At 45.4% G+C, this 24,240-nt stretch overlaps 2 protein-coding genes and 1 non-coding gene across 4 annotated transcripts; 2 read left to right on the top strand and 1 right to left on the bottom strand.

Annotated features, from left to right (window-relative positions):
- Positions 1 to 1,454: 1,454 nt before the first annotated feature.
- MAK16 (MAK16 homolog) lies at positions 1,455 to 12,811 on the top strand. Its single transcript, XM_075556711.1, has 10 exons — positions 1,455 to 1,571; positions 4,111 to 4,160; positions 4,243 to 4,352; positions 4,439 to 4,503; positions 4,673 to 4,824; positions 5,824 to 5,878; positions 8,256 to 8,330; positions 8,745 to 8,864; positions 11,204 to 11,269; positions 12,192 to 12,811. Exons 1-10 carry the CDS (start codon positions 1,557 to 1,559, stop codon positions 12,375 to 12,377), a joined length of 894 nt encoding a protein of 297 aa, XP_075412826.1. The 5' UTR covers positions 1,455 to 1,556; the 3' UTR covers positions 12,378 to 12,811.
- TTI2 (TELO2 interacting protein 2) lies at positions 12,810 to 23,668 on the bottom strand. 2 transcript variants are annotated; one of them, XM_075556709.1, is made up of 7 exons: positions 22,502 to 23,668; positions 20,883 to 21,069; positions 18,857 to 18,949; positions 16,640 to 16,827; positions 16,426 to 16,569; positions 14,254 to 14,416; positions 12,810 to 13,019 (listed from the first exon to the last, which is right to left on the bottom strand). In XM_075556709.1, the coding sequence occupies exons 1-7, from the start codon at positions 23,137 to 23,139 to the stop codon at positions 12,927 to 12,929; spliced, it is 1,506 nt and encodes a 501-aa protein (XP_075412824.1). In that variant the 5' UTR covers positions 23,140 to 23,668; the 3' UTR covers positions 12,810 to 12,926. The 2 variants fall into 2 exon arrangements, with proteins under 2 accessions (XP_075412824.1, XP_075412825.1); XM_075556710.1 differs by lacking the exon at positions 16,426 to 16,569.
- Positions 23,669 to 23,986: 318 nt separating this feature from the next.
- Positions 23,987 to 24,090, top strand: LOC142455917 (small nucleolar RNA U13). Its single transcript, XR_012786025.1, has one exon. It is a non-coding gene; the product is annotated as a small nucleolar RNA U13 (small nucleolar RNA).
- Positions 24,091 to 24,240: the final 150 nt, after the last annotated feature.

The raw sequence follows: 24,240 nt of genomic DNA, 5'->3' as shown, positions 1-24,240 counted from the left end.
GGTATTGCCTAAACTTTGACTTCTCCCGCATTGTCTCAGCTCGGCTTTTCTGCTGTGAAAGAGTATTTGTGTAGATGGTAATGTGCTTTCCCTATGTTCTAAACCAAGCTTTTATAGGGGAGGAGTCTAAAGTGAAGAACTACAACTGATTTTCATGAAACAATTTCAACTGTACATGTAGGTAGATAACTGCCATCCATCCACATGTTGCCTGGTGGTGCATAAGCCTCATGATTGATCAAGCCCATCTTTGTGCCTCTTGTGTTAATCTCACCAAGATTCTCCCTTACCCTCCCTGGACCTTGTCTTCATCAAACACAAGATCTTCCTCCAGTGATGGATTCCCTTCTGGATAACCTGTCCCATGCAAGTGCGTTGGGACCTAAGTTGGGATCCATAAGGTTTCATTGGCTCACTTTCTGCCATACATCATCAGGCATTTCTTGCCAGTTTGTCTTACTCTGAAAAACTCAGACACCTGTCTAACACGGGCGACTCTGCAGGTATTTGAGATACAGGTAGCTTAGCTTCCAGTACCACAATCATACACGCCACTAAAGTAAGAGAAAGGGTCAGATGGATGGTGTAGTTCAGCGTTTGACTACAACCCCTCACGTCTTCATGTGGAGCTCCTTGAGAAAGGTCACACGGCTTGCCCACTGCTCTTAGTAAATGGCGACTGGTTTTTAAGAGCTAAATGTTGTTCAAAAAAAAAAACCTAATGCTCAATTGCTGTGTTCCAGGGTGGTCTGGTCTGCAGGTTTTCCTTACAAACAGCACGTTTAAAATATTACATGACTTGTTTCAGGACGTGATTGTGGTCAGGTTAAGGATTTATCCCGTATCTGAGGCTGCGTCTTTATGCTTGGTATTAAAGTGCCCTGGTGACTTGTGGTTACTGCCAAGGCCAGCAGTTTGAAACCACCGTCTGCTACGTGGGAGAAAGGTGAGTTTTTCGACTCCGGTCGAGTAACAGCCTTGGAAACCCACGGGGCCGTTCTACCTTGTCCTACAGGGTCACTAAGTCGGCAGCGAGAGTGTGACTTTTTTTTTCTTTTTAAAAGTAATGTGAAGTAGTGAAAGTCGTAAACTGAAAAGCAGAAAAGAGCTGTGAGTGGCCCGCGTTTGTTTCTGAGATGTTCTCCCAGCTGGCCGCCGAGGTGCCGCGAGCGCTCGGCGCGAAGATGCAGCCCGCGGGCACCTTTCCGGAATTCTCTCCGCGGCTGCGGCCGGGCCGAGAGGGAAGCACACACGTGGGATGGGGAGCCGGTGCTCCGAGTCGGTCAACGGCACGTCCGTCACGGCGCACGGCACTACCGCTCGGAAACGCGGCCGACGCCGGGAGAACCTGCCCCCGCGCGGCAGCCCGCGGCGCCCGCGGCCCGGGGCCCCGGAGCAGGAGCCTGGCGGCCCGAGCACGCCCGGACGGCAGGGGGCGCCGCGCACTTCCGGCGACCTCAGAAACTCTCGCGATACGTGGACCAGCGTTTCCGGCTGTGAGTTCCCGGGAGCGGCACGGTTACTAGCCCGTCGGACTCCGCCGGGACGCCGATATCATGCAGTCAGACGACGTGAGTTTCTTCTCCTTCCATGGCCCCCGGGGTTTGTGGAGGGCGACCCGGAAGCCGGCCGCGCGCCGCCCCGGACCCGGGTCTCTGAGCGCGGCGCGCTCACGTGTCGCCCCGAGACGCCGGAGGGAATGCACGGGTGGACGTCTCCAGGCCTGGCGCTTGGGAAAGAAAGCTTTGCGCCCGCTGCTTGGTTCCACGGGAGGAGGGAAGTCAGCCGGGCTTTGGGCATCTCGACATCCAGTAAACAGGTTCCTTTCCAGTCGGCCTTTCCTGTAGCAAGTAGCTTTCTTGTTTTTGTGCTTTACACGTGTTCAACCATCTGCCTACGGAAACCTCTTGGAAACCTCTTAAATTCACTCGCTTAGTGTAAGTGCTTGGTGGCAGTTCTTAGATGCAATCGAGTCGGTTGGGACTCACCGCTTCCCCGGGTGAAACACCCCCTGTCCTACACCATCCCATCCTCACGGTGGTTCTGATGGTTGAGCCCCTTGTTGTAGCCGCGTTGTCAGTCCATCGTGTTGAGGGCCTTCCTCCCTCTTTTCCGTGGACCCTCTTGGTGCAGTCCACCCCCGGGGACTGACAATATGCCCCAAGTAAGTGCGATGAAGGCTGACTGCCCAAACCTTTACAGAACACGATGGCCCTACTTCTTCCAAGACAGGTCAGCTAAGTCCATGGTACTTTGAATATTCTCATAGTTCAAATGCATAGATCTCTTTCCTTTGGTCTTTTTTTATTCAGTGAATTTGCTATCTGTTTTATCAGTATAACTAGCAAGACTTGATGGAATAAAACCACACTTACTGCCACTGAGCCAATTCAGATTCATAGCAATTCTATGCTGTAGGTCAGTAGAACTGCCCCAGTGGGTTTCCAAGACTAACTTTATGGGAGTAGAAAGCCTCATCTTTCTCCTGCAGAGTGGCTAGTGGTTTCAAACTGCTGACTTTGTATTAGCAGCCTGACATGTAACCCAGTGTGCCACCAGGGGTAAGAAAAGAAGAAGAGTGAGTGATCAAGGGATTTGGAAAAGCAGTTAAGTGGTCATTTTTATTGAAATGGTGATGTTGAGAAAGGAAGAAGGTGTGCTCTTTTTGAAAGTTTGGACTTGAGAACACCATTTGAACATGCTGAAGGTCTGGTGCAGATTAGACATCCAAGTGGAGAGGTCAAACAGGCATGTGGATGGATTTATAAGTCTAGTGATCAAGAGAGAACATGGCAATTTGGAAATCATCAGCTCAGAGATAGTACGTAAAGTCTGTGAGTAAAGACACAATACTGGGAGACATTCCAGTGTTTAAAATTCAAGCAAGAGATGGAGTCTACAAAGGAAAATAGAAAGAGCAGCCAATGGGCAGGACAAAAAACAAAACCAGAAGCCTGAAGACATAATCATCCTTCGGACTTGGCAGTACGGAGGACCAAAGTGACTTGATCTGCCTGCTCCATCGGATCTTTAGTTCGAAACAAATAGCCACATCTGCACCCAGGAGCTACTTTCCCCTTTGCATACATTATTCTGATTGTTTGACTCCTTCTGTTTCATTTCCTCTTATCTAAGATTCCTGAAATGCATTCTTTTTGCTTTGTTTTTCCCTTTGTGTTGGAGCCTTTCCTAGTTCTTCGAAGCAGCACCCTCTCCTGCTCTTGCATACCTAGCTTGTAGCATTTGGACTGCTCCTTCATGACTCTGTTTACATTGATCTATTTAGATAAAATAAAACTCCCTAAGGAGTATATGAGGGGGCTTTTAAAAATTCATAGCGGAGGGGGAGGGGGTGGGGATGAGGAGCTGATAGCAAGGGATCAAGTAGAAAGAAATTGTTTGAAAATGATGATGGCAACAAATGTGTGCTTGACACAATGGATGTATTTATGGATTGTGATGAGAGCTGTATGAGCCTCCAATAAAATGATTTTTAAATTTTTTAAAGTTTATAGACCAGAATCATGAAATTGCCCACAAGATTTTTTTATAAAGTCCCTTTGTACCTTTATTTAGCAACGGTTTGATTGCCTATTGTGTCAGGCCTCAAAGACACCAGTGCTGTACATAGATTAAGTACACCATGCTGAGTGAACAAAAAGTGTGTTGGTCTGTGGAAGATAGCAACAGGTGGTTTACTTTGCCATCCACAAAACCATTGTATTTGTACCCAGAAATTTAGTGCTGTGCAGCCCTGAAAATAATGACTGTGAACGTATCCAGTAATCGAAAAGATAAAACATATCTGATATTTCGTATTCGTGGGTGTGGGGATACAGCTGCACAGGAATGGAAATATACTTACAAAGTACTAACAGAATTTTCTCTGGGCAGTGAGGTTATAGTTAGTGTTCATGTTTTGAATTCTCTGCAAGTATCTGTTAACTTGGTTAAAAAAAGAAAAGAAAGACAGACCACCTTTTCCAGGTCTCTTATTCGTGAAGGGGGCCTTTCTTCAGTAAAGCACCCCCTGGGGCATTGCATTGTCTTTTTGGACTAATATGCCATCTGTTGGGTCGGAACCATTGAAATGGGTTTTTGTCTTTGCAGGTTATCTGGGATACATTAGGAAACAAACAATTCTGTTCCTTCAAAATAAGGTGAGTCCGGATTTGCAACTCAGACTAAGATTCCTTAGTGCTCCACCCATTGTATAAACTCCGCTTCTTTCCTCCGCATCAGAACCAAGACTCAGAGCTTTTGCAGAAATGAGTACAGCTTGACTGGACTTTGTAATCGGTCATCCTGCCCCCTCGCAAACAGTCAGTATGCTACTATCAAAGAAGAGAAAGGTAACGCCAGAATTCCTTACGAGCGCTCAAAGACTAGGCTTCGTGTCTCTGTGGGTGATAGTGAAGGCCTTTTCTTTCTCCGACAGGACAGTGCTACTTGTATATGAAGGTCATCGAACGAGCAGCCTTTCCTAGGCGTCTCTGGGAACGGGTAAGACTTGGGGTATAAAATTACAACGACAGTGATCAGAAATGCCACCATTCTCGTCCTGCATCTTCCTCAGATTAAATGTTGAAGCCGTCCTCATCAGGAGTCTGGACAGTGAGGACCTAATCCATTGTGTGCTCTTGCCCCTCAAGTGTCTCCTTGTGTTTGGCAGGTCAGGCTCAATAAAAACTATGAGAAAGCACTGGAGCAAATAGATGAAAATCTAATCTACTGGCCTCGCTTTATCCGACACAAGTGCAAGCAGAGATTCACCAAGATCACCCAGTACTTAATTCGCATTCGAAAACTTACATTAAAGCGACAGTGAGTATTCATGTGGTTCGTGTTATTTTCTGGTTTTTCATGTTTTTTTCTTCCATGATTTATGAGATGAAGCTGATTCATGAAACATGTTTTCTATTAAAGTCAACTTTGTATTCTTTTATAGCATGCTGAGACCCTGTGGTGATTCAGTGGTAGAATATTTGCCATTGCTGTGAGCGACTGGTTTAAATTTCCAACCAGTGCATCTCGTGCATAGCTACCTCCCCCGTCTGCCCATGGACATGTTGGTGGCTGTGATGCTGAGCGGGTTTCGGCAGAGTTTCCACACTAGATAAGAGTAGGAAGAAAGATCTGGTGATGTACTTGTGGAAAAAAATCAGCTAATCAAAATTGATCACTCACAAGTCTTATCCAAGCATTCCTTGGGGGCCAATTTGAAAATGGCTAACCTGAAGAAACAGTTTTACCTCAGATTGAAACAGTGTCCTTTGATTTTGCCAGATTAAAAAAAAAAAATTATGGTACAGTCTTGCCCACAAAACAGCTTCAGAAACCTTTCTTTATAGCCCCTGAGGAAATCATCTTATTAGGGATGTGAAACTTACCAAAAACAATGTGAATAAGGGAACATGAAGAAATGTGTTCTAAGTTGATTGTACATTTTAGAAAGCAATGTAGAATACCTTCTTCAGGATAATTGGGCCCTAACACTTTGTTTTACTGTCACCTGGAGAGAAGCCAAGATTTCCATCTTCCAAAGAAAATTTCTATAAGAAAAACCCTGAAACATTAGTCTCAGCCTAGTAAATGACCTTAGAATTAGAAGTCTCAGCATGCCTAAAGAGAACAAAGCCACATGAAAATGTATGTACAGTGTATGCCTTTTCTGAGAATTATATTTTAGAAATTTAAAAATATTGTATTTGCAAATTGAGCCGAATCCCACGAATGTGGTTCCAGTCCTCGTTTTCTCCCTCCCCTTTACAAGGAGCACAGCGCATGTGCATGCATTCACTGATCGTGGTTCATTTCCTATAGGAAGAAACTCGTTCCTCTGAGTAAGAAGGTGGAGAGGAGGGAAAAAAGAAGAGAGGTAAGTAGCTTCCACTGTCATGTTTTCATCATAGGGGAGGTTTCATGGTACATCCAGGCACCATTGCCTGTGAACTTGGCAGGCCCTGCCATAAGAGCAGGCATTCTGTTGCACACATGAGGTTGCCCTGCGTGTGAGTTGTCTCGGTAGGACCAATATTGGTTAACAGTATTGCATAAAACTCCAAAAACCCCAAACTCACTGCCATAGAGTCCATTCTGACTCGTGGCGATGCTATAGGACAGGGCAGAACTGCCCCTGTGAGTTTCCGAGACTGTAACTACTGGTGGAGAGCCCCATCTTTCTCCGCAGAGTGGCTGGTAGTTAGAACTGCTGGCTGTACAGATTGCAGCCCATGTGTAACCACTACAAAGTGAGATCTCACTTTCCCTGTATTAAACACTGGTGACACGACGATGCTTTGGGAAGCTATGCAGTATGAAGACAGGAAATTTTAGAAAGCAACAGCACCTTATGTGAAATTCTTAAGTCGGGTGTTTCATAGTTGCGTGTTTGCTGTTGTCAATATTGTTTATGAGGTATTACTTTCAGCAGGATGTGTATAATCCAACACATCAGTATTTCTGAAGTGAAATATAGGAATGGTCACACTAGATGGAATTGGTTTTATTCTTAGACGTAAACTGCAGGTTATCATTGTCCTACTGATGGAAAAGCTTTGCCCCAGGGCCTGCTGGTTGGATAATGACACTCGGGCATCTCACTGAGGGTGGAAGCTCTGGCAGCGGCGGTTGAGTGCTTGGCTGCCAACCGAAAGCTTGGCAGTTGAAACTCACTGATGGCTCCGTGGGGGTGGGGGGTCAGTCTGTAAAGACTACAACCATAGAACCCCAAAGGGCAGTTCCATTCTGTTCTGTGGGGTCTCTGTGGACAGGAGTCAACTCAAGGGCAGTGGGTTTTATCCGATGACTTGCTAAAACTTGAGTGGATTTTATGCTTCTGGACATAATATTAGTTCTTCCTCATAAGTTCAGATTTGCTTTCACTCCCTTCCACCAACATCTAACGTGGTTCTGGAAAATGTAAGCTGGTAAGGTCTGGCTTTGTTACATTTTCTCATCTTTTACAAAATCTGGCTTCTGGGTTGTTAATTTGCTTGGTAATTTTGTTAGTCACTAAGAAAACCTTATATTAGTGGTCTGCAAGTTTTTGCCACTCATCCCATCAATAAATTACTTTAATGTACTCCACAATATGAATATTGCTTGTTACTATGTATATATATATGCAGTTTATGAATGCTTATGTGAACAAAGGCCTGGCCCTTAGCCGAGTATAACCTTGAGTGTCAGAGCTAGGCTGTCATAACTGGGAGGTACTTCATCGATGCACAGAGGGTACATTGTGGGTTGGTAGTTTGTATTAAGTAGTTCCACTTTTTCATTCTCTGCCAACAATGCAGGGGTTCTGGTAAAAATCTAGTCAGTGAATTTTCATCTTTCCTGATGATCCAACAGGTGTTGTAAACCTTTCAGAAGAAATGAAATTGTTTTAGCAAATGCATTGGAAGCCTTCTGAAAAAAAAAAATCAAGATTTAGGTTTTCAAATGAGTTGGAACATTTTGTTTCCAAAGTATGTTATTGTACTTTTCATAGAAAATGTGTCGTTTTCAAAAGTCTCACATAGATAACTGTAAGCCCATTCAAACATGTATCTTTTCAAAATCTGTCCTTTGTATTCATGAACAATTTCTTATTTTCCTACATCTCAGTGGCTCACTCACCTGTGAAGTGTTGTAGACTATTACAGTAAGCATTTTACTGATCCGTGCACCTCTAATCTCAGGCTTGGGATTTACCCAAACAGCACCCGTTGCTCACTGTAACAAAGCTTCACTGTGCAATGCTTCCACTCCCTGCCTGGGTTCCCTTGTCAAATTAATGCAGTACCTTAGAGGGAGATTGACGGTGCTGGGGGTGGGGGGTGTTATACATTGCTACCAGGCTACCTTATTCTATGAGAGGGCCTTACAGGAAGATTTTTTTTTTTTTTTTGGTCACATCAAGTCTAACATGGATCTGGAAAACATAAACAACTAAAGGTCTTCTCCCTTTTTCTCAGCTTTTACAAATTCTGGCATCTGAGTTGCTAATTTTTGAAGCATTTAAATATATATGTACTGCCATGCATTGTGTACCTACCATTAGTTTGAATTTAATTTAGGATGCAATTTATAAAGCCACAGGATTTTTTAGATTGACTATTAAGGTTTGAGAGGTGGGAAAATATCTTTGTGGTTGGAGAGAGGAGAGAAAAATGATTGCATCTTTTTACATAAACGCAGTAGTGTCTCACTTTGGCAAGGAGACAGATGAGTACAAATGAAGCCAATGGGATTCTCCTGGTTTCTTACAGCAAAAGGCGTTGATAGCTGCTCAGCTGGATAGTGCCATTGAAAAGGAATTACTGGAGAGACTGAAGCAAGAAACGGTGAGAAAGTGAAGAGCTTTGGGCTACACATTTTGTTTTAGGGGATAATACTATGTTTGGAACTCTAAAGGTTTCTGAAAGCTCTCTGCCCATGCATGGATTCCCTGGCACCCCCAACCCCTGTTCTTGAGTGCACCAGTTACAGTCCTATTACTGTAAGAGCCCATTTGCTCCTCCATGACACGTTTTAAAAATTTATCTATTAAACGTTTTATTTTTCATTTATTTCCCCTTCATCAGCAAAGTGCTATTTCATAGGTTTCATGCACTACCTGGTTTTAAGTGATTTGGCTCCACCCTCAGAAGTTACCTGTTTTATCTAAGTATTCTCACTTAACCATTGAAGCAGTGGCACTTGGAGTATAATATCCAATTTCATTAACAAGCCTGTGTGTGTTGTGTTGTGTTACTCAGTATGGCGACATCTACAACTTCCCCATCCACGCCTTCGACAAGGCCCTGGAGCAGCAGGATGCAGAGAACGACTCCTCAGATGCCGAAGAAAAGGATGAGGATGAAGATGACGAAGACGAAGTAAGCACTGTCTGGTTCTGCTCTGCCCAATATTGGAGCAGGTCCGCTTTTGTGTAATTGAGGGAGGGACCATTATCTTCTATCTCCTAACTCAGAATCCTTCTTTGGTCAGTGTGTTCAGTGGAGAGCCTTAATTTGGTTTCTCAGGGATGCTTCCTTCTCCACCTTCAGCCACAGACTATATCTGCACTGACAGCTTTGACCATAGTTTTAGGCATTTTAAGTACATCACTAAGGAACTTATGTTTTCACATTTACAGGGAGTTTAATCCTATTAAATAGGGGAGTTATTTGGATAGTATTTGATGAATGGCTAATAAATATAAATAAATCATTGTATGGTGCATCAGGCCATTTATCTTTTACTTGTAAAGATTTTTATGGTATTTGAATTACTAATTTTAGTGGATGTAGCAAGAATTAGACCCCCCCCCTTTTAATCTTTTTATTAGGGGCTCATGCAACTCTTATCATAGTCCATACGTACATCAATTGTGTAAAGCACACCTGTACATTCATCGCCCTCATCTTCAAAACCTTTGCTCTCCACCTAAGTCCCTGGCATTAGGTCCTCATCTTTTCCCATCCCCCCCCTCCTCCCTCATGAACCCTTGATAATTTATAAATTATTATCTTGTCATATCTTGCCCTGTTTGATGTCTCCCTTCACCCACTTTTCTGTTGTCCGTCCCCCAGGGAGGAGGTCACATGTAGATCCTTGCAATCGGTTCCTAATCCGTTCCCCCTTTCCAACCCACCTTCCATGTTCCCAGTATTGCCACTGACAGCACTGGTCATCCACCCTGGATTCCCTGTGCCTCCAGCTCCTGTCTGTACCAGTGTACATCCTCTGGTCTAGCCAAATTTGCAAGGTAGAATTGGGATCATGATAGTGGGGTGGGAAAAGTTTCATCATAGCTACATTCGCACTCTGTCTGGCTCATCTCCCCGAGACGCCTCTGCAAGGGGATCTCCAGTGGCCAAATGGGCTTTGGGTCTCCATTCCGCACTCCCCCTGTCATTCACTATGGTAAGATTTTTTGTTCTGATGATCCCTTATACCTGATCCCTTGGACACCTCGTGATCGCACAGGCTGGTGTGCTTCTTCCATGTGGGCTTTGTTGCTTCTGTGCTACATGGTCACTTGTTTACCTTTAAGCCTTTAAGACCCCAGATGCTATCTCTTTTGAAAGCCGGGTACCATCAGCTTTCTTCACCACATTTGCTTATTCATCCGCTTTGTCCTCAGCAGTTATGTCGGTAAGGTGATCATCATAGAATGCCAACTTAATAGAAGAAAGTATTCTTGCATTGAGGGAGTACTTGAGTGGAGGCCCAATGTCCTTCTGCTGCTACCTTAATACTAAAACTATACATATATGTACATAGATCTATTTCCCCATCCTAATATATAATTAAATATCTTTGCATATATGCATGTCTTTATCTGGACCTCTATAAATGCCCTTTGCCTTCCAGCTCTTTCCTCTATTTCCCTTGACTTTCCTCCTATCCCACTATCATGCTCAGTGCCCACCAGGGTTTCAGCAGTTACCCTTGAACATGCCCTACAAGGCCTCCTACACACTCCTCACCACCAATTTGGATCACTTGTTCTCTCGTCCCTGAGCTTGTTAACACAACTTCCTTTCCCACCACCTCCCTCCCCTCCCATGTCCCCCCGGAACTGTCGGTCCCATTGTTTTCTCCACCAGATTGTTCATCCAGCCTATCTTATTTAGACCAGACCTGCAGCGATAGCATGCACAAAAACAAAACAGGGCAAAACCAAGCAACAATATACAACAAACCAATGACAAAAACAAAACAACACACAAGAAAGAAAAGCTTGTAGTTAGTTCAAGGACTATTTGTTGGCCTTTAGGAATGTTTTCCAGCCCAGTCTGTTGAGGCACCATGACTTGGCCCCAAAGCCCACCTTCAGCATTCCCTTGATGTTCTGTTGCACCCCCTTAGTGTTTTGCCTCGGAGTGGCAGGATCAAATCGGGTGCAATTCTCACATTGTGTTGTCCTCTTAGAGCTATAGGTCAGTGAGGGGCATCATGAATTATACCGTTTTTTACTTACTGATTTTAGTCAGTTAAACTACTGAGGGCATTTTACCTCTAATGATATCAGTTGAGAATTGTTAAATATTTCTAAAAGGAGACTTCATTCAGAAAGAATAGCTTTGGGAATAACTAAATTAGTTGTTTAGCAAGTAGACTCTGATGCTGGTTATATCATTCGTGTACTTATCTATCAAAGAATAAAACTCGATGGCTAAGCGTTATTTTCCTTGTGTGTTTTGAACCTAACAGTGGGGTTTTACTTTAGGGTGTAGGGAAAAGAGAATTCGTGGAAGATGATGAAGTGGATGAGAGTGACCTGAGTGACTTTGAGGTAAGCTTTGTGGTAAGGGAGCCTTTGACTTCTCCTAACTCCCACTCCAACATAAGAAAATTAGTTCTTACATCATGGCCCTGCGCAACACGCCCTCAGGAAGGGAACACAGAAGATATGAGTGTCATAGCAAAATGTGGTGAAGAAATTGATGGTGCCTGGCTATCAGATAAAATAGCATCTGGGTCTGAAAGGCTTGTCTCCAAACAAGCAGCCATCTAAGTGAGATGTCAACTAAGTCCACATGGAAGAAGCCCACCATCCTGAGTCACCGAAGGACTGTAAAGCATGTACTCTGAGTCGCATCAGCCATTATGGTGAGGATGCAGTCTGCATGCAGAGGGCATTGCATGCAGTGGGGTCCACACGGGAACCCCGCCGCCAGAGACCTCCCTCTGGACCACAATGGAGGGCTGGGAGGAAAGGGGTTGTGAAACAGAGCAGTGGAGAGAGGAGGATAGAAGATCAAAGGTATAAATCTGACTTAAACAGCATGCTGGACCCGATTTGCTTTTCAACATTTTTGTATTTTGTTTGCTCATATTTATTGGTGTATCTCAGAGGTCACCCTCTTGAAGTTGGTTATACGGTTTTCTGTGTTTGGGTGTGTGACACCTAGCATAGATAAAGCAATAGGGACAGCAAGTTGGATTTAGTTTTGTTTTTTTTGTTTTTTAGGGGGGGTGTCAAGGAATCCAGGAAGAAAAGTAATATTTGAAATGTGATTGTGCTAGCAATTGTACAGTTCTGCTTAACATGACTGATCTGTTTTCAATGATATCCATGTATTTACAGTAAAAAGGGAACCTTTCGGGAAGGTTTCTGAACATGCACAGAGACAGTGGGTCCTAACGTACTAGAACGGAGGCACTGACTGATCCACCGTTCTTTCCCTCCTCCTATGGTCCTCTCCCCATTGTAGGACATGGATGAGCTGAATGCAAGCAGCGATGAAGAACAGGAGCATCAATCTTCCAGCGAGGAAGAGAAGTCCCTCAGTGCTAAACACAAAGGCAAAGCCCCCTTGAAAGGACCTCTGCAGCGAAAACGAGCCTATGTGGAGATAGAGTATGAGCAGGAGACCGAGCCCTCGGCCAAGGCCACGTGATTCCTCTTCATTTAGAAACAGGACTGAACATTTTCTAGCATCTCTCCTTTTGATATTTTAAACACATATTCACCTCCAGTCTTTTATTATGTTGTATTTCACAGTACTTGTGTTCTCAATATTTATGTCACTTCTTGGGGCAAGACATCTGGAAGTGGAAAGAAGCCTTAAATTATGAACAGAATATTTTTATAGGGTTTTTGGCATGTGTGTTGTAGTAACAGCTTGAGCTTCACAGATGAATTCATGGGGCGGGGATGGAATTGTGGGTATAAATCTTATAAATTTTAACATAAACCCACCCACCTTTGTGTACGTGCGTGCATGTTTCACCATCTTCCTCCCTGCGACACTTTCATTTAGAAGTGGTAGGACTTAATTTTTCTTACCTTCTCTGATGGAGGCAAAAGGAAATAAAAGAAAATATAACAATGTTTGATAATAAAAATATTTTCCATAAATAATTATGTTCACACAATCTGAGATACAAAGAAGCAACCCCCTCTCCTGTGTCCTGAGAGTAGCTAATACAAGCCTTGCTGCGCGTCATCAGTGAGTGCCCCCGGAAGCCTGCTGCACGTTTCTGATGCAGTGTACCACCAGGCCGTCGTCACAGCTGTGAGGGATCTTGGCCAGGAGACCCTGAAACAGGAAGCCAAACAGTGTTTGGTGGTTTTTTTCCCCCTCTCCTTGACAGAGACAGAGAGACAGACAGAGAGACAGACGAGAGAGAGAGAGAGAGAGGGGGGGTGGGTGGGTGGGTGTGTGTGTGTGTGTGTGTGTGTGTGTGTGTGTGTGTGTGTGTGTGTGTGTGTGTGTGTGTGTGTGTGTGTGTGTGTGTGTGTGTGTGTGTGTGTGTGTGTGTGTGTGTGTGTGTGTGTGTGTGTGTGTGTGTGTGTGTGTGTGTGTGTGTGTGTGTGTGTGTGTGTGTGTGTGTGTGTGTGTGTGTGTGTGTGTGTGTGTGTGTGTGTGTGTGTGTGTGTGTGTGTGTGTGTGTGTGTGTGTGTGTGTGTGTGTGTGTGTGTGTGTGTGTGTGTGTGTGTGTGTGTGTGTGTGTGTGTGTGTGTGTGTGTGTGTGTGTGTGTGTGTGTGTGTGTGTGTGTGTGTGTGTGTGTGTGTGTGTGTGTGTGTGTGTGTGTGTGTGTGTGTGTGTGTGTGTGTGTGTGTGTGTGTGTGTGTGTGTGTGTGTGTGTGTGTGTGTGTGTGTGTGTGTGTGTGTGTGTGTGTGTGTGTGTGTGTGTGTGTGTGTGTGTGTGTGTGTGTGTGTGTGTGTGTGTGTGTGTGTGTGTGTGTGTGTGTGTGTGTGTGTGTGTGTGTGTGTGTGTGTGTGTGTGTGTGTGTGTGTGTGTGTGTGTGTGTGTGTGTGTGTGTGTGTGTGTGTGTGTGTGTGTGTGTGTGTGTGTGTGTGTGTGTGTGTGTGTGTGTGTGTGTGTGTGTGTGTGTGTGTGTGTGTGTGTGTGTGTGTGTGTGTGTGTGTGTGTGTGTGTGTGTGTGTGTGTGTGTGTGTGTGTGTGTGTGTGTGTGTGTGTGTGTGTGTGTGTGTGTGTGTGTGTGTGTGTGTGTGTGTGTGTGTGTGTGTGTGTGTGTGTGTGTGTGTGTGTGTGTGTGTGTGTGTGTGTGTGTGTGTGTGTGTGTGTGTGTGTGTGTGTGTGTGTGTGTGTGTGTGTGTGTGTGTGTGTGTGTGTGTGTGTGTGTGTGTGTGTGTCTTTCTCCCCCTTCAAAGACAATTTTGATTGTTTCTTCCTCATTCTAGGAAATAGCTGGGGTTTGGGTTTGGATTAGCTTTACAACAACCAGGTGTTGGGCGTCTTTCCAGACATGGTTCTCGTCAGATAAGAAAGCGCGACTGAAACGGCTTTGGTGATCTCTCCCTTACCGTCACCTGCCCTTGGGAGCAGTGGTCCAAGAGAATCAGGCAGCTTGTGGCCTCCTCTAGCAAGGCGGTCTTCACAGGCTCAGGCGTGAGGTGTGGGTCCCTTGCTACATCACATACCAGTTTCAGGAGTGCCTTCAGGAAGACTACAAGTCTGCAGGGAATCCTGGGGTCAAAAAAAGAACCAGGTCAGTAGTCTAACCACAACCAGAAGGAGCATCCAACCAGTGGAACGCCTGGTGCCAAAGTTGAATGACTGAAAAGCGTGCAGAGCCAGAGGGCAGACTCAGATTTAAGCCGACACCTAGGCTTTCTCACAGCATGCTGCCTGTGCCCGTGTGTTCTATCCGGAAGTTCCGTTATCTCCCCTGTGGAGAAACAGCCCCTTCTCTTAAGGGCAGAGCAAGCAGGTTCTTGCCAAGGAGCTGTCTATATACTTTTGCTGCGAGAAGAGGTCGCTCAGTGCTTTTCCTGTATGTACACCATCTCAAACGAAAGTTAAATATAAAATGAAGACATCCCCATGCCCCTCTGCAGGAGCTCCGCTGATGGTGCAGTGTGTCAGTGAAGACAGGTGCGGAAAAGCCATGGTGAGACAGACACCCGCCATTCGAAAGTGGCCTTGTTTAGAAAGGGTTTAGTTAGGGGCTGCAGAAACTGGAAGCTGCCTGGACTATAAGAAAAAAATATAAGGTGTTGATGCACAAAATTTTCAATGTGAGAATCTCCCAAGGAACAAAGTTCAGAAAGGTTGAGGAGGAATGGAAACGATTGCATTCAATGAAATGAAATGTGTATGGATTGTTGAGTGGAAAACTGATCTGTAAACCACCCAATTCACAATAAAAGTAAAAATCAACACAAACCAAAGAAACAACCACAAAACAAAGGATGTAAGCGTGGCTTCTAGGGCTTAGGTATCCACTCGGTTTGCTGTCATTTCATCTGAGATGCTAGCTCACCCATCGGGTGTCTGGGGTTTTCATCTAAAGAACACTGGGTCGTTTCCTGTGGTTCGGATTCAGGTACATCTCCCTCCTCCAGCTCACCTGCACACAGACTGCACGTGTTCCTGCCTAGTCCATTCTGACTCACAACACCCCAAGAAGCACTGCCCTGTAGGGTTTCCAGAAGTACACTGCCACATCATTCTCCCACGGACTGGCGGGTGTGGGTCACACTGCAGGCCTCACAGCAGCCAACCACTTCCACAACTGCAGCCCCAGGCAGGGCCGCTTCATCCATTTCCGACCCTATGTCTGTTCACCTGTTCCTCTGCTTGGAGAGCTGTCTCTGCATTCGAGAACTGACATAAGTCAGTTTGATTTCGTCTCATTTGTCCTGTCCAGTCTGTCTGCAGATATTTGAGTACGTATCAGATACTAAGCTTCAGTTTTGAGACTGATGTCTTCCATGTTCCTGGAGTCCACAGCTTAGAAGCAGAGACTAATAGTAAATAAATACAGCCTATTACAAAAAAGCTCTTTTTGGGAGAATCCCATGGAACATTAAGCTACTAAGAACTGTAATGGGCGAAGAAACGGGACTACTTTCACATTTCTAGGAAGTGGTATTTGAACAGACGCCTGTGTTGCTGGGCACAGAGTGAAACAAACGTGCAGTTCTTTCATGCCAGGAAGCCTTTGCTGGCACCTATGGAATGCTTTCTAAGCAAGCACATTGTGAATTACTGTTCTGGTCACTGCTCTGCAGATGGTACAGGATCTGCTATGATGCGTTCCTTTTCTCGATGGAGTTTACAGATCACCAGGAGGAACAGGTGAAGCATTTGCAGTATCCCTAGGGCCCTTAATATTCTACTATGCTCTATGCATGTAGGGATCTGTACGACCTCTGGGCTTACTGCACCACAGAACCTTTCCCCACTAGGGAACATGAAAGAGTATCTAGAACACCAATTCTAGGCCAGTCTTGGGGATAGACTTGGTTTTAATAGTGTCAGAATCTGGAACTGGTAACTTATGAAAGGGCCAAAACAGGAGCACCTGACGCAACTACAGATTGGTTTGTCAATGCCATATTCTCTCCAGAAGGTACTGAGATAAATAAGCATGCTCTTGGTTCTTTGTACTGCATGTACATCTGGGCACCTTCTGAACCTAAAACCAGCGAGTTTTGCCTCCGTCAGCACACTTATCTAGTTGTCTGCTCTACCTGGGCCATGTATGCTGGATAAGAAGTTTTAGGGTCTCCAGGATCTTCAATCTAGCTTCTTCCTCGGGTCCATCATAAACCTCCAGATAACTAATGATGACTCGCTCCAGCCTCTTCAAGTGCCGCACACTCAGGATCCCCAACCTAAAGATGAAAGAAGAAATGTGATGCTATGGGTTGAAACCGTGCCGAGGCCGGCAGCGCAGGGCCTCACCTCTTCACGAAAGCTGGTAGGTTTCTGGCATAGGTCCGCCGTAGGCGCAGGCGGTGCTCTGGCTCCATGTGGGTCAGCACCAGTTGCAGGACCTCGTCACACTGTGTGGTGGGCCGCGCGGCATCTCCCTTCCACTGCACGCCTTTCTCTAGGATGGGGAATAAATCCAGCAGGCACAGGAGCACAGCCTGGGAGGAAGGGAAGGGACAAACCATACGGTTACCCACACTGCATGCCTACACTCGTTTTTCCAGGAACATCATTAATTGGTTGTCCTTGGGGATTCATATCAGTCCTAAAAGATAATAAAAGCTGTACATTAAATGCCTATTACTTTACATATTACAACATGTTGATACATGGCAGTCTCAAGTAATTTAGCACTTTCTGAGCAGCAGGGTTCTCCGCTAATCTGTCAAACGGGAAGAAGTGGCATGGGCAAGTGGCAGATCCACGTTCCAGAGCCGAGATTGTAACTCGTATTTTAGAGGTCTAAGAAATGCTGGTGACATCATGGCTTAAGCAATAAAAGATTGCTAACCACAAGGTCATTGATTCAAACCCACCAGCCATTCCACAGAAGAAAGATGGTTCCTGCTCCTGTAAAGATGTATCGCTTTGGAAACCAACGTGGGCAATTCTACCCTATCCTGTGGGGTTTTGATGAGTCAGAACTGATTAGATGGCAATGACTTTGAGGGATTTTTTGAAAAGGCCCTGTTGAAGGTTGGGCTGCTAACCACAAGCTCAGGAGTTCAAAACCTCCAGCCATTCTGAGGCTGTCTGGTTCTGTAAAGATTTACTATGAGTTGGAATCGGCTGAATTCATGGCAGTGAGTTTTAGCAATCTAAGTTTAGTGATATTTACATGTCTAACGCAAAACTATGGGGCTCCTAAAATCCACTCTCATCAAGTCTTACTGCCCCTAATTTGAATATAAAGATGGTAATAATTCGTATCAGATTGGACCCCTTTATTTGACATATCAGTGTCTAGCCTCTACTGGGATAACTGATTGTTCTACTGTTTTATTGATTGATTGATACTGGTTACATGAATCAATGATTTATTTCTTAAAGACTCTGAAAAGTAATTATTTTGAGAGCTGGTAGAATTATTTGCCCTGAGATCATCTCAGGCTAATCATGAAATAAAGGGAGGGCATTACATTCTAGTATCAACACCTGTGACAGGGTCTATTAGTCGTTTTCATTCTCAACCATTTCAAGAGCCCCAACCATTTTGGTTTCTAGCTCAGTTCTCAACACCCAAAATAACATTTAAATTAAAAAGCAGGGTGGTGGGGAAGTGATAAAATAGGAGGGTGATAAATCAGAAGGTAGTTTCCACCTCTCACTTTACTAAATTGCTCCTTCTGTCTTTAGCATGTTCTCCATCTAAGAAAATCATCCCTAATAAGCAAGCATCCCGTCTTTCCTGATCAGCCTCACACCACGCCAGTTCCTGATGAGTGGACAGCCTGATAATTTACACGCATCTCTGTGGTGCGGTGGGTTAAACGTGGGGCTCTAACCCTCCAGGTTCTTGGTTCAAACACCAGCTTCTCTATGGGGAAAGACAAGGCCGACTGTTCGGGTAAAGATTCGTAGTGTTGGACGGCCTGGAGCAGGAGTTCCACTTTGTCCTGTGGGATGAAGGGCCGTGGATTTTACTTGGCAGTGGAACTTTTATTATATTTATCACCTAACTGTAGATACGTATATTACATATTTATATGAATGTCTCTCCAAAGTAGTTTTTGAAGCAACAAACCTCGTCTGGCTCATTTACTCCTGGGACCGCCAAATGGGTCCTGGTACACAGCAGGTGTTCACTTAACGTCTGTTGGACATTAAGATCGATGCATGACACACAGAAACATCTAGCACACAAGGAGCTTCTAGTGTACATGTTGAAATAAATCAGTACAGAATAACTAGCAATCAATAAAAATAGATCTCTTAGACATAAAGCTTTCCCCAAGTGATATGTAACTGACTCAAAGAAACAAATTGGCTTTTCTGTGGAGACTGCTGGGTGATAAAAGTTTCACTAAACATTTGCTACATACATGCTTTCACCTTAGCCATGGATTGCAGTCATCCTCATTTCTAGGAGAGGAAACTACCTCCCTACTATCCCTACTCATGTAATGCCTTCTTTGTTAAAGATGTAGAGAACCTTGACTGACAAGTGTGGACAGATCTCACAATTACCTGAATGAGCTCATGCTCCGGTGTGTACAGGTGGTTGAAAATAGCATGGTACAGAACCTGGGCCCTGTTGTACTGGAGCAAGTCAGCAGCTGGCTGCAACAAGACAAATTGCCCAATTAAAAACAACCAAAAGAAAGTTTCCCCAAATTGGTAAAATGTTGGAAATTGTAAAAACTGGATTATAGGTTCAAGGAAATTTATTAGGTTCATTATGCCACTCTATATATATATATTGATGTGCTTATTTCTAAAGTTCCATAATACAAAGTCTAAAAAAAAATGTTTCCTTGAGGAGCTGCATTTATACGTGGGTATAATTCATTATTCAAGGTCTGATTATTCAACTTGATAATGACCCATGTCACGCCATTTCTTTTGCAATTATTTTGTTAGTTATCATTTTAACTAAGGCATGTCACCTCTAGGTTGGCAGAAGAAAACGTAGGAGAACATGTGAACAAGGTAATCTGGTAACTTAGCAATTTTGTTGGTTTTGTTTTTTAACTTAGCAATTTTAATAGAAAGCTAGTTAATAAGAGATGTACAACTCAACAAAAAGAGACAAATAACCCAATCATAAAATGGGCAAAGGGCCCAGATAGACATTTTACCAAAGTGGACATCCAAATGGTCCCAGCTAAAGGAGAAGATGTGCAGCATCTTTAGCCATCAGAGAAGCGCAAACGGAAACCACAGTGAGATCCCATTTCATTCCCACTAGGGCGGCCAAGATATAAGAAAGGACAAACGTCAGCGAGGAAGTGGGAATGCACAACAGCACAGCCACGGTGAACTACAGCGTGCGACACCGCGACCCACAATGAAACGGCTGTGGACCACGTACGCACGCAGCGGGAGAGAAGCACGCCTTGACACATGTTGCAGTATGCGAGATGGCCTCTCGTGGCAGGAGGGTGAGGACGAGTCCATCGCCAAAGGACAAATGAGCTATCACCTCCCTTACGCATAAAGAACACGGCAAACTTGTAGAGACCAAAGTTTACTAGTACTTACAATGAGATAGTTTATGGAGTACTGAGTTTTGGTTTACAGTGAAAGGAAAGCCACATCGATCAAGGGCAGGGTTGCACAGCCAATTACTATTATTGCTGTCAGTACTGTACACTGTGAAATATTAAACTGCAAAATTGTGTGTTACATATTTTACAACAATGACTGAAAAAAAAGGAATAGCTTACGTATAACTAAACACCTCATGAAATTTAATTCCTTGGCTCCAAGGTTTGAGTAGGTTTGGGAGTTCAAGAGAACATCATGTGTAGTGTTTCTGTGCCACCTCCTGGTTCTGCTGCATAGTCCTGGGGGGTTAGAAGCTTGAAAGCCGCTATCCAAGGCACAGCGATGGGACTCTCCTTCCCTGCAGCAAGACGAGGGTGACTCAAGAGGAGGGGATGGAATGGAGGGCTAATTGCCTCCATGAACAAGTGCCTTCAAGTTGAAAAACTAGATCGTGCCCAGTTATCATTACTAAACATTTTAATTAAGTAGTCTGTAGAAGAATTCTGATCAAAAGGGGAATGAAGAACAGAATTGTCATGGACTGCAGACCTGCTGGAGCCAAGAAACTTGAAAGGACTCTTGACACTACTGACCAGAGATCAATAAACTCTGAACCAAAAATATCCTATGAAGGCTCCTTGAACTCAAACCACAGTTTACCTTCATTGGTAAAGAATGTCTACCTTGGGCAATGTGCTCTTGAGCAATGAACCATCGACTCAGGAGCAACTTGAAAGATTAGAGAGGAAGATTAAGTGGTGGTGAGTTGGTGTTAGCAGAGTAGGAACAACTCAAAAGAGGGTGAAAATGGGGGCACAACACCAAGAATGTAATCAGTGTCACTGAATCACACATGTAGAAGCTGTGGAGTTGGCGCATGTTTTGCTGTGTGTACGCCCAACAGCAACAATCAATCAATAACTAACAGCAAGGAGCAGAGTGCTACTAGCAGAGGGCCGGCCATGAGTGAGTGAGTTCCCTCCTCATCCACAGCAAGGCTTCTTACCACACTAAGTACAATGTGATGCAGGCAGCGGATACCCAAGAGCTTGTTCTCCGTTTGGTAGTCATCGGAGATGAGCAGTGACGGCGGAAGCATCCGTTCCAGATGCTGGCCCAGCCAGGGGCGAGTGACCTGGTGCAGCGTCCATGAGAACACATGCTTGGTGGCAGGGTTATTTTTCCAGGATTCCCTAGAGGGAAGCATGAAGCCACAGTCAGTGAAGTGATGCTAAGCAGCAAAGGAAATCAAGCAGCTCAAGCTGAGCAGTGTTTTCCTGACCTTGAAACGGCACAGACCGCACATAACAAGACTCTTGACTTTGTAACATATACTTGAATATCTGGGTCAAAATAACTTACACTGAAAACATGTAACAATCATCCAGGGCTCTGGGTCGCAAGCTTATCCAGAGAGAAGCTATTTACACCCACAGCAACGTGACCAAGGACCCTTGGCTTTGTGGCAGTGATTGTGGTTAAGATTTTTGTGAAGGAATGAAAAGGGGCTCACATTATTTATTATTATACAGGGGGGAAATCTGTATTTTAATCACTTAGAGCTTTATAAAGTATGGCTATACATATTACATGATTAATCCTAAGATAAATAATGAAACTGAGATTCAGAGAGGTTGTCTCACCTGGTTCTACACAGAAGTAACAAAAGGAAGCACTATGCTTAAAACCAAGTCTTTTGACTGGAATTTCCTGGTAAAATGACACGATCACATTTTTTCCCTCTCTTTACCCCATCACTACAAATATGAACCCACAAAGCAGGAAATGGAAACTCAAAGAAAAGCATTGTTTTCCTAACACAGAACAGCGAGTTCCCAGATCCCTCAGTATAAAGCTCAAACCTAAGTTTGAATCCTTTCCTAACTATCCTCCCCACCTAACAAAACCAAACCCTCAGTGGGTACCAACGCATAAGAGAAATCAACACACCGCTATGGAGTCGAACTTAACTCACCGCACCTACGCCTTGACATTGGGTTTCCCAATCTGTAACTCTTTATGGGAGCCTCATTTTTCGTCCAAGGAGTGGCTGGCAGGTTTGAACCTCTGACCTTGCAGCTAGTGTCCCAACTTTTAACCAACAGCGCCACCAGGCTCCTTAAGAAGAAATCTAAACCCATGTCCAAAGGGTAGATATTCCAATTTATTCAAGAGTTTTTTCAGGATAGAGAAGAGCACTAAAAAGCGGGCACCTGATTTTAATCTCCCGTTTGCCACTATTTCGTTGTTATTTATAGTACATCAATCATTGCTGGTTGGTTCTAGGAGACTCGCAAGCTATTGCAACACCCTTATTTAAACGGTTGGGTCACTGAGGGGTGCAAAGGGCTGATATAATTGACTGACTCGTGACTCTTAATCGAGGAGTCTGGAGGTTGAGTCCAGCAGGTGTGCTAGAAAGACAGGCCTGGCCAACTACTTTGAACGCGATGAACCGTCGACTATGCCAGGAAGCACAGCTCGACTAGGACCCACATGAGCTGAAATCCACCTGATGGCTCGTTCTTATGTTCCTAACAAAACTAAAGTCCCTTTGAGGCCCGACCTCTGAAAGCATTAAGCTGAAGGCCCAGTCTGGCAGCCCTTTGCGCACGAAGTACTCACTTGGCCAAATCGGGCGCGAGAAGCCCCATGATAGCAGTCAATCTCCCCTTGTCATCTTCATTCTCCCCGCGGAGGAACCCGGCCACAGAGCCGCAGTCTGAAACGTGAAGCAGGAAGGAGAGCACCTCTCTAGCAACGTCCTGCGATCGTGGGCTGGTCCACGGCTGCTCCACCATGTGTGAGACGGCAAACACGTAGACGGGTCCTGCCACGTGATGCAGCCCGGTCTTCCACGCAGAGCACCCCGGGGAAGCCTTGGCAGTTTGAATTTTGCGGAGCAGTTGCAGAAACAGTGCTCCGACTTCCGCGGCGGCCTCAGCCACGGCGGGGCGGCCGTCACCTCGACTCCCCTCTTCCTTGGGTGGGGCTGCAAGCCTCCCCAGGGCTTTGGCCGCCTCCCCCAGCAACTCACACGTGGGTGCACCACTCCCTTCGAATAACGCGTCGCATTCTGCAGCCTCTAGGAAAGCACCGAGGTCCTGAAAAGCTGCGTCTCTCCCGTTACCTCGTCGGGCCTCCAGGCGAGTAAGGCGGTGCAATAAACGGGAGAAGGCCTCCCGGGGAGCGACGGAGGGCGGCGCTCCGGGCAAGCCAGGGGCCTCGGGTGCTGGGTTCTCCGGAGCGCGGCCCAGCTCCATTGCTCGGGCCGGCGGGTGAGCAAGGATGGCGGGCGCCGGCGTCTGCAAGCCCCCAAAGAACAGACTACACCCAATGCAATCCCGAGGTGGCCTGGAGGACGGAGGAGTCCGGCCCGAGTAAAAATAGCGTTTGAAAAGCCCTGGGCTACTCTGGCTACCCCCCCGAAACGCTGGCGGCTGAAGAGACTGCTCCCACGGGAGAAAGCGATGTCGTTTAGCTTCAGTACCGGTGACGCCTAGCAGACCCCAAGGGACAGCTCTGTGTCCGATAGGGTCGCTCTTTAAGCGCCAGTCCAGGGCAACCGATTTGGTTCCGCTGTGGGAAGCTAGGGGTGCTGCACAGGAAAAGGGGGTCTCTCTCTGGTCGTGAGTCTCAGACGCCAACCCGCGAAGGATAAGTTCTACTGCTGCTGCTTTTGGAACACGCCAAAGAAAAACAGACTAAACGAAGACGTTTACGGAATAAATGCCAGAAATGCAGCCCGCGGTCCTTCCCACGGCGCTAGCTGCTTCCTTGCCGCCAAGCACTGAGCTAACTTCCGCCAGCAGTGCCGCAATGCTCTGCCGGTTCACGGCACAGCCGTAAAGCAAAGGCGTTCCAGGTTCGGGGAAAGGAAGGTGGAGTTACAGTGGGTTTATTTGCATAGATAATCGCTTGCTCGCTAATTTTATTTGTCTCCGTTAATTAAAGTGAAAAAAATAGATTTAAACACCTGAGTATTGATGAGACTTTTAAAATCATACGGATTGCTATGATAATACTGAGTATATCCGTAAAATAATTGTCACCCTTACTCTAAAGACAGTAGCTCATACTCGGGCAGTCTTCAAGTAACAGCACTTGCTGATCCTTTTCCGGTTCATAAACATGATGATCGGGTCCTCACGCGTCTGCGTGACATGTGCCTCCCATAATACTTGTTACGACGTGGGCACATTACCCATCTGACACGGACTGGAAGGGTCACCTGCTTAGTTTTAGGGTGTAAGTGGGGTGGTAGTGGGGATTTTGGTGTTTTAATTTTTATTTCTGTTATTGTTGTAGGCGCTGTTTTGTACGGTGTCCCATGCCCCTAGAGCTGTAGGTCTTCCTGCCACCTT

The sequence above is a fragment of the Tenrec ecaudatus genome, chromosome 8 (genome assembly GCF_050624435.1).
Source record: "Tenrec ecaudatus isolate mTenEca1 chromosome 8, mTenEca1.hap1, whole genome shotgun sequence".
In the NCBI taxonomy this organism is placed as follows: Eukaryota; Metazoa; Chordata; class Mammalia; order Afrosoricida; family Tenrecidae; genus Tenrec; species Tenrec ecaudatus.
The sequence above is the reverse complement of the archived record's forward strand: the minus strand, read 5'-3'. Positions and strand labels throughout refer to the sequence as shown.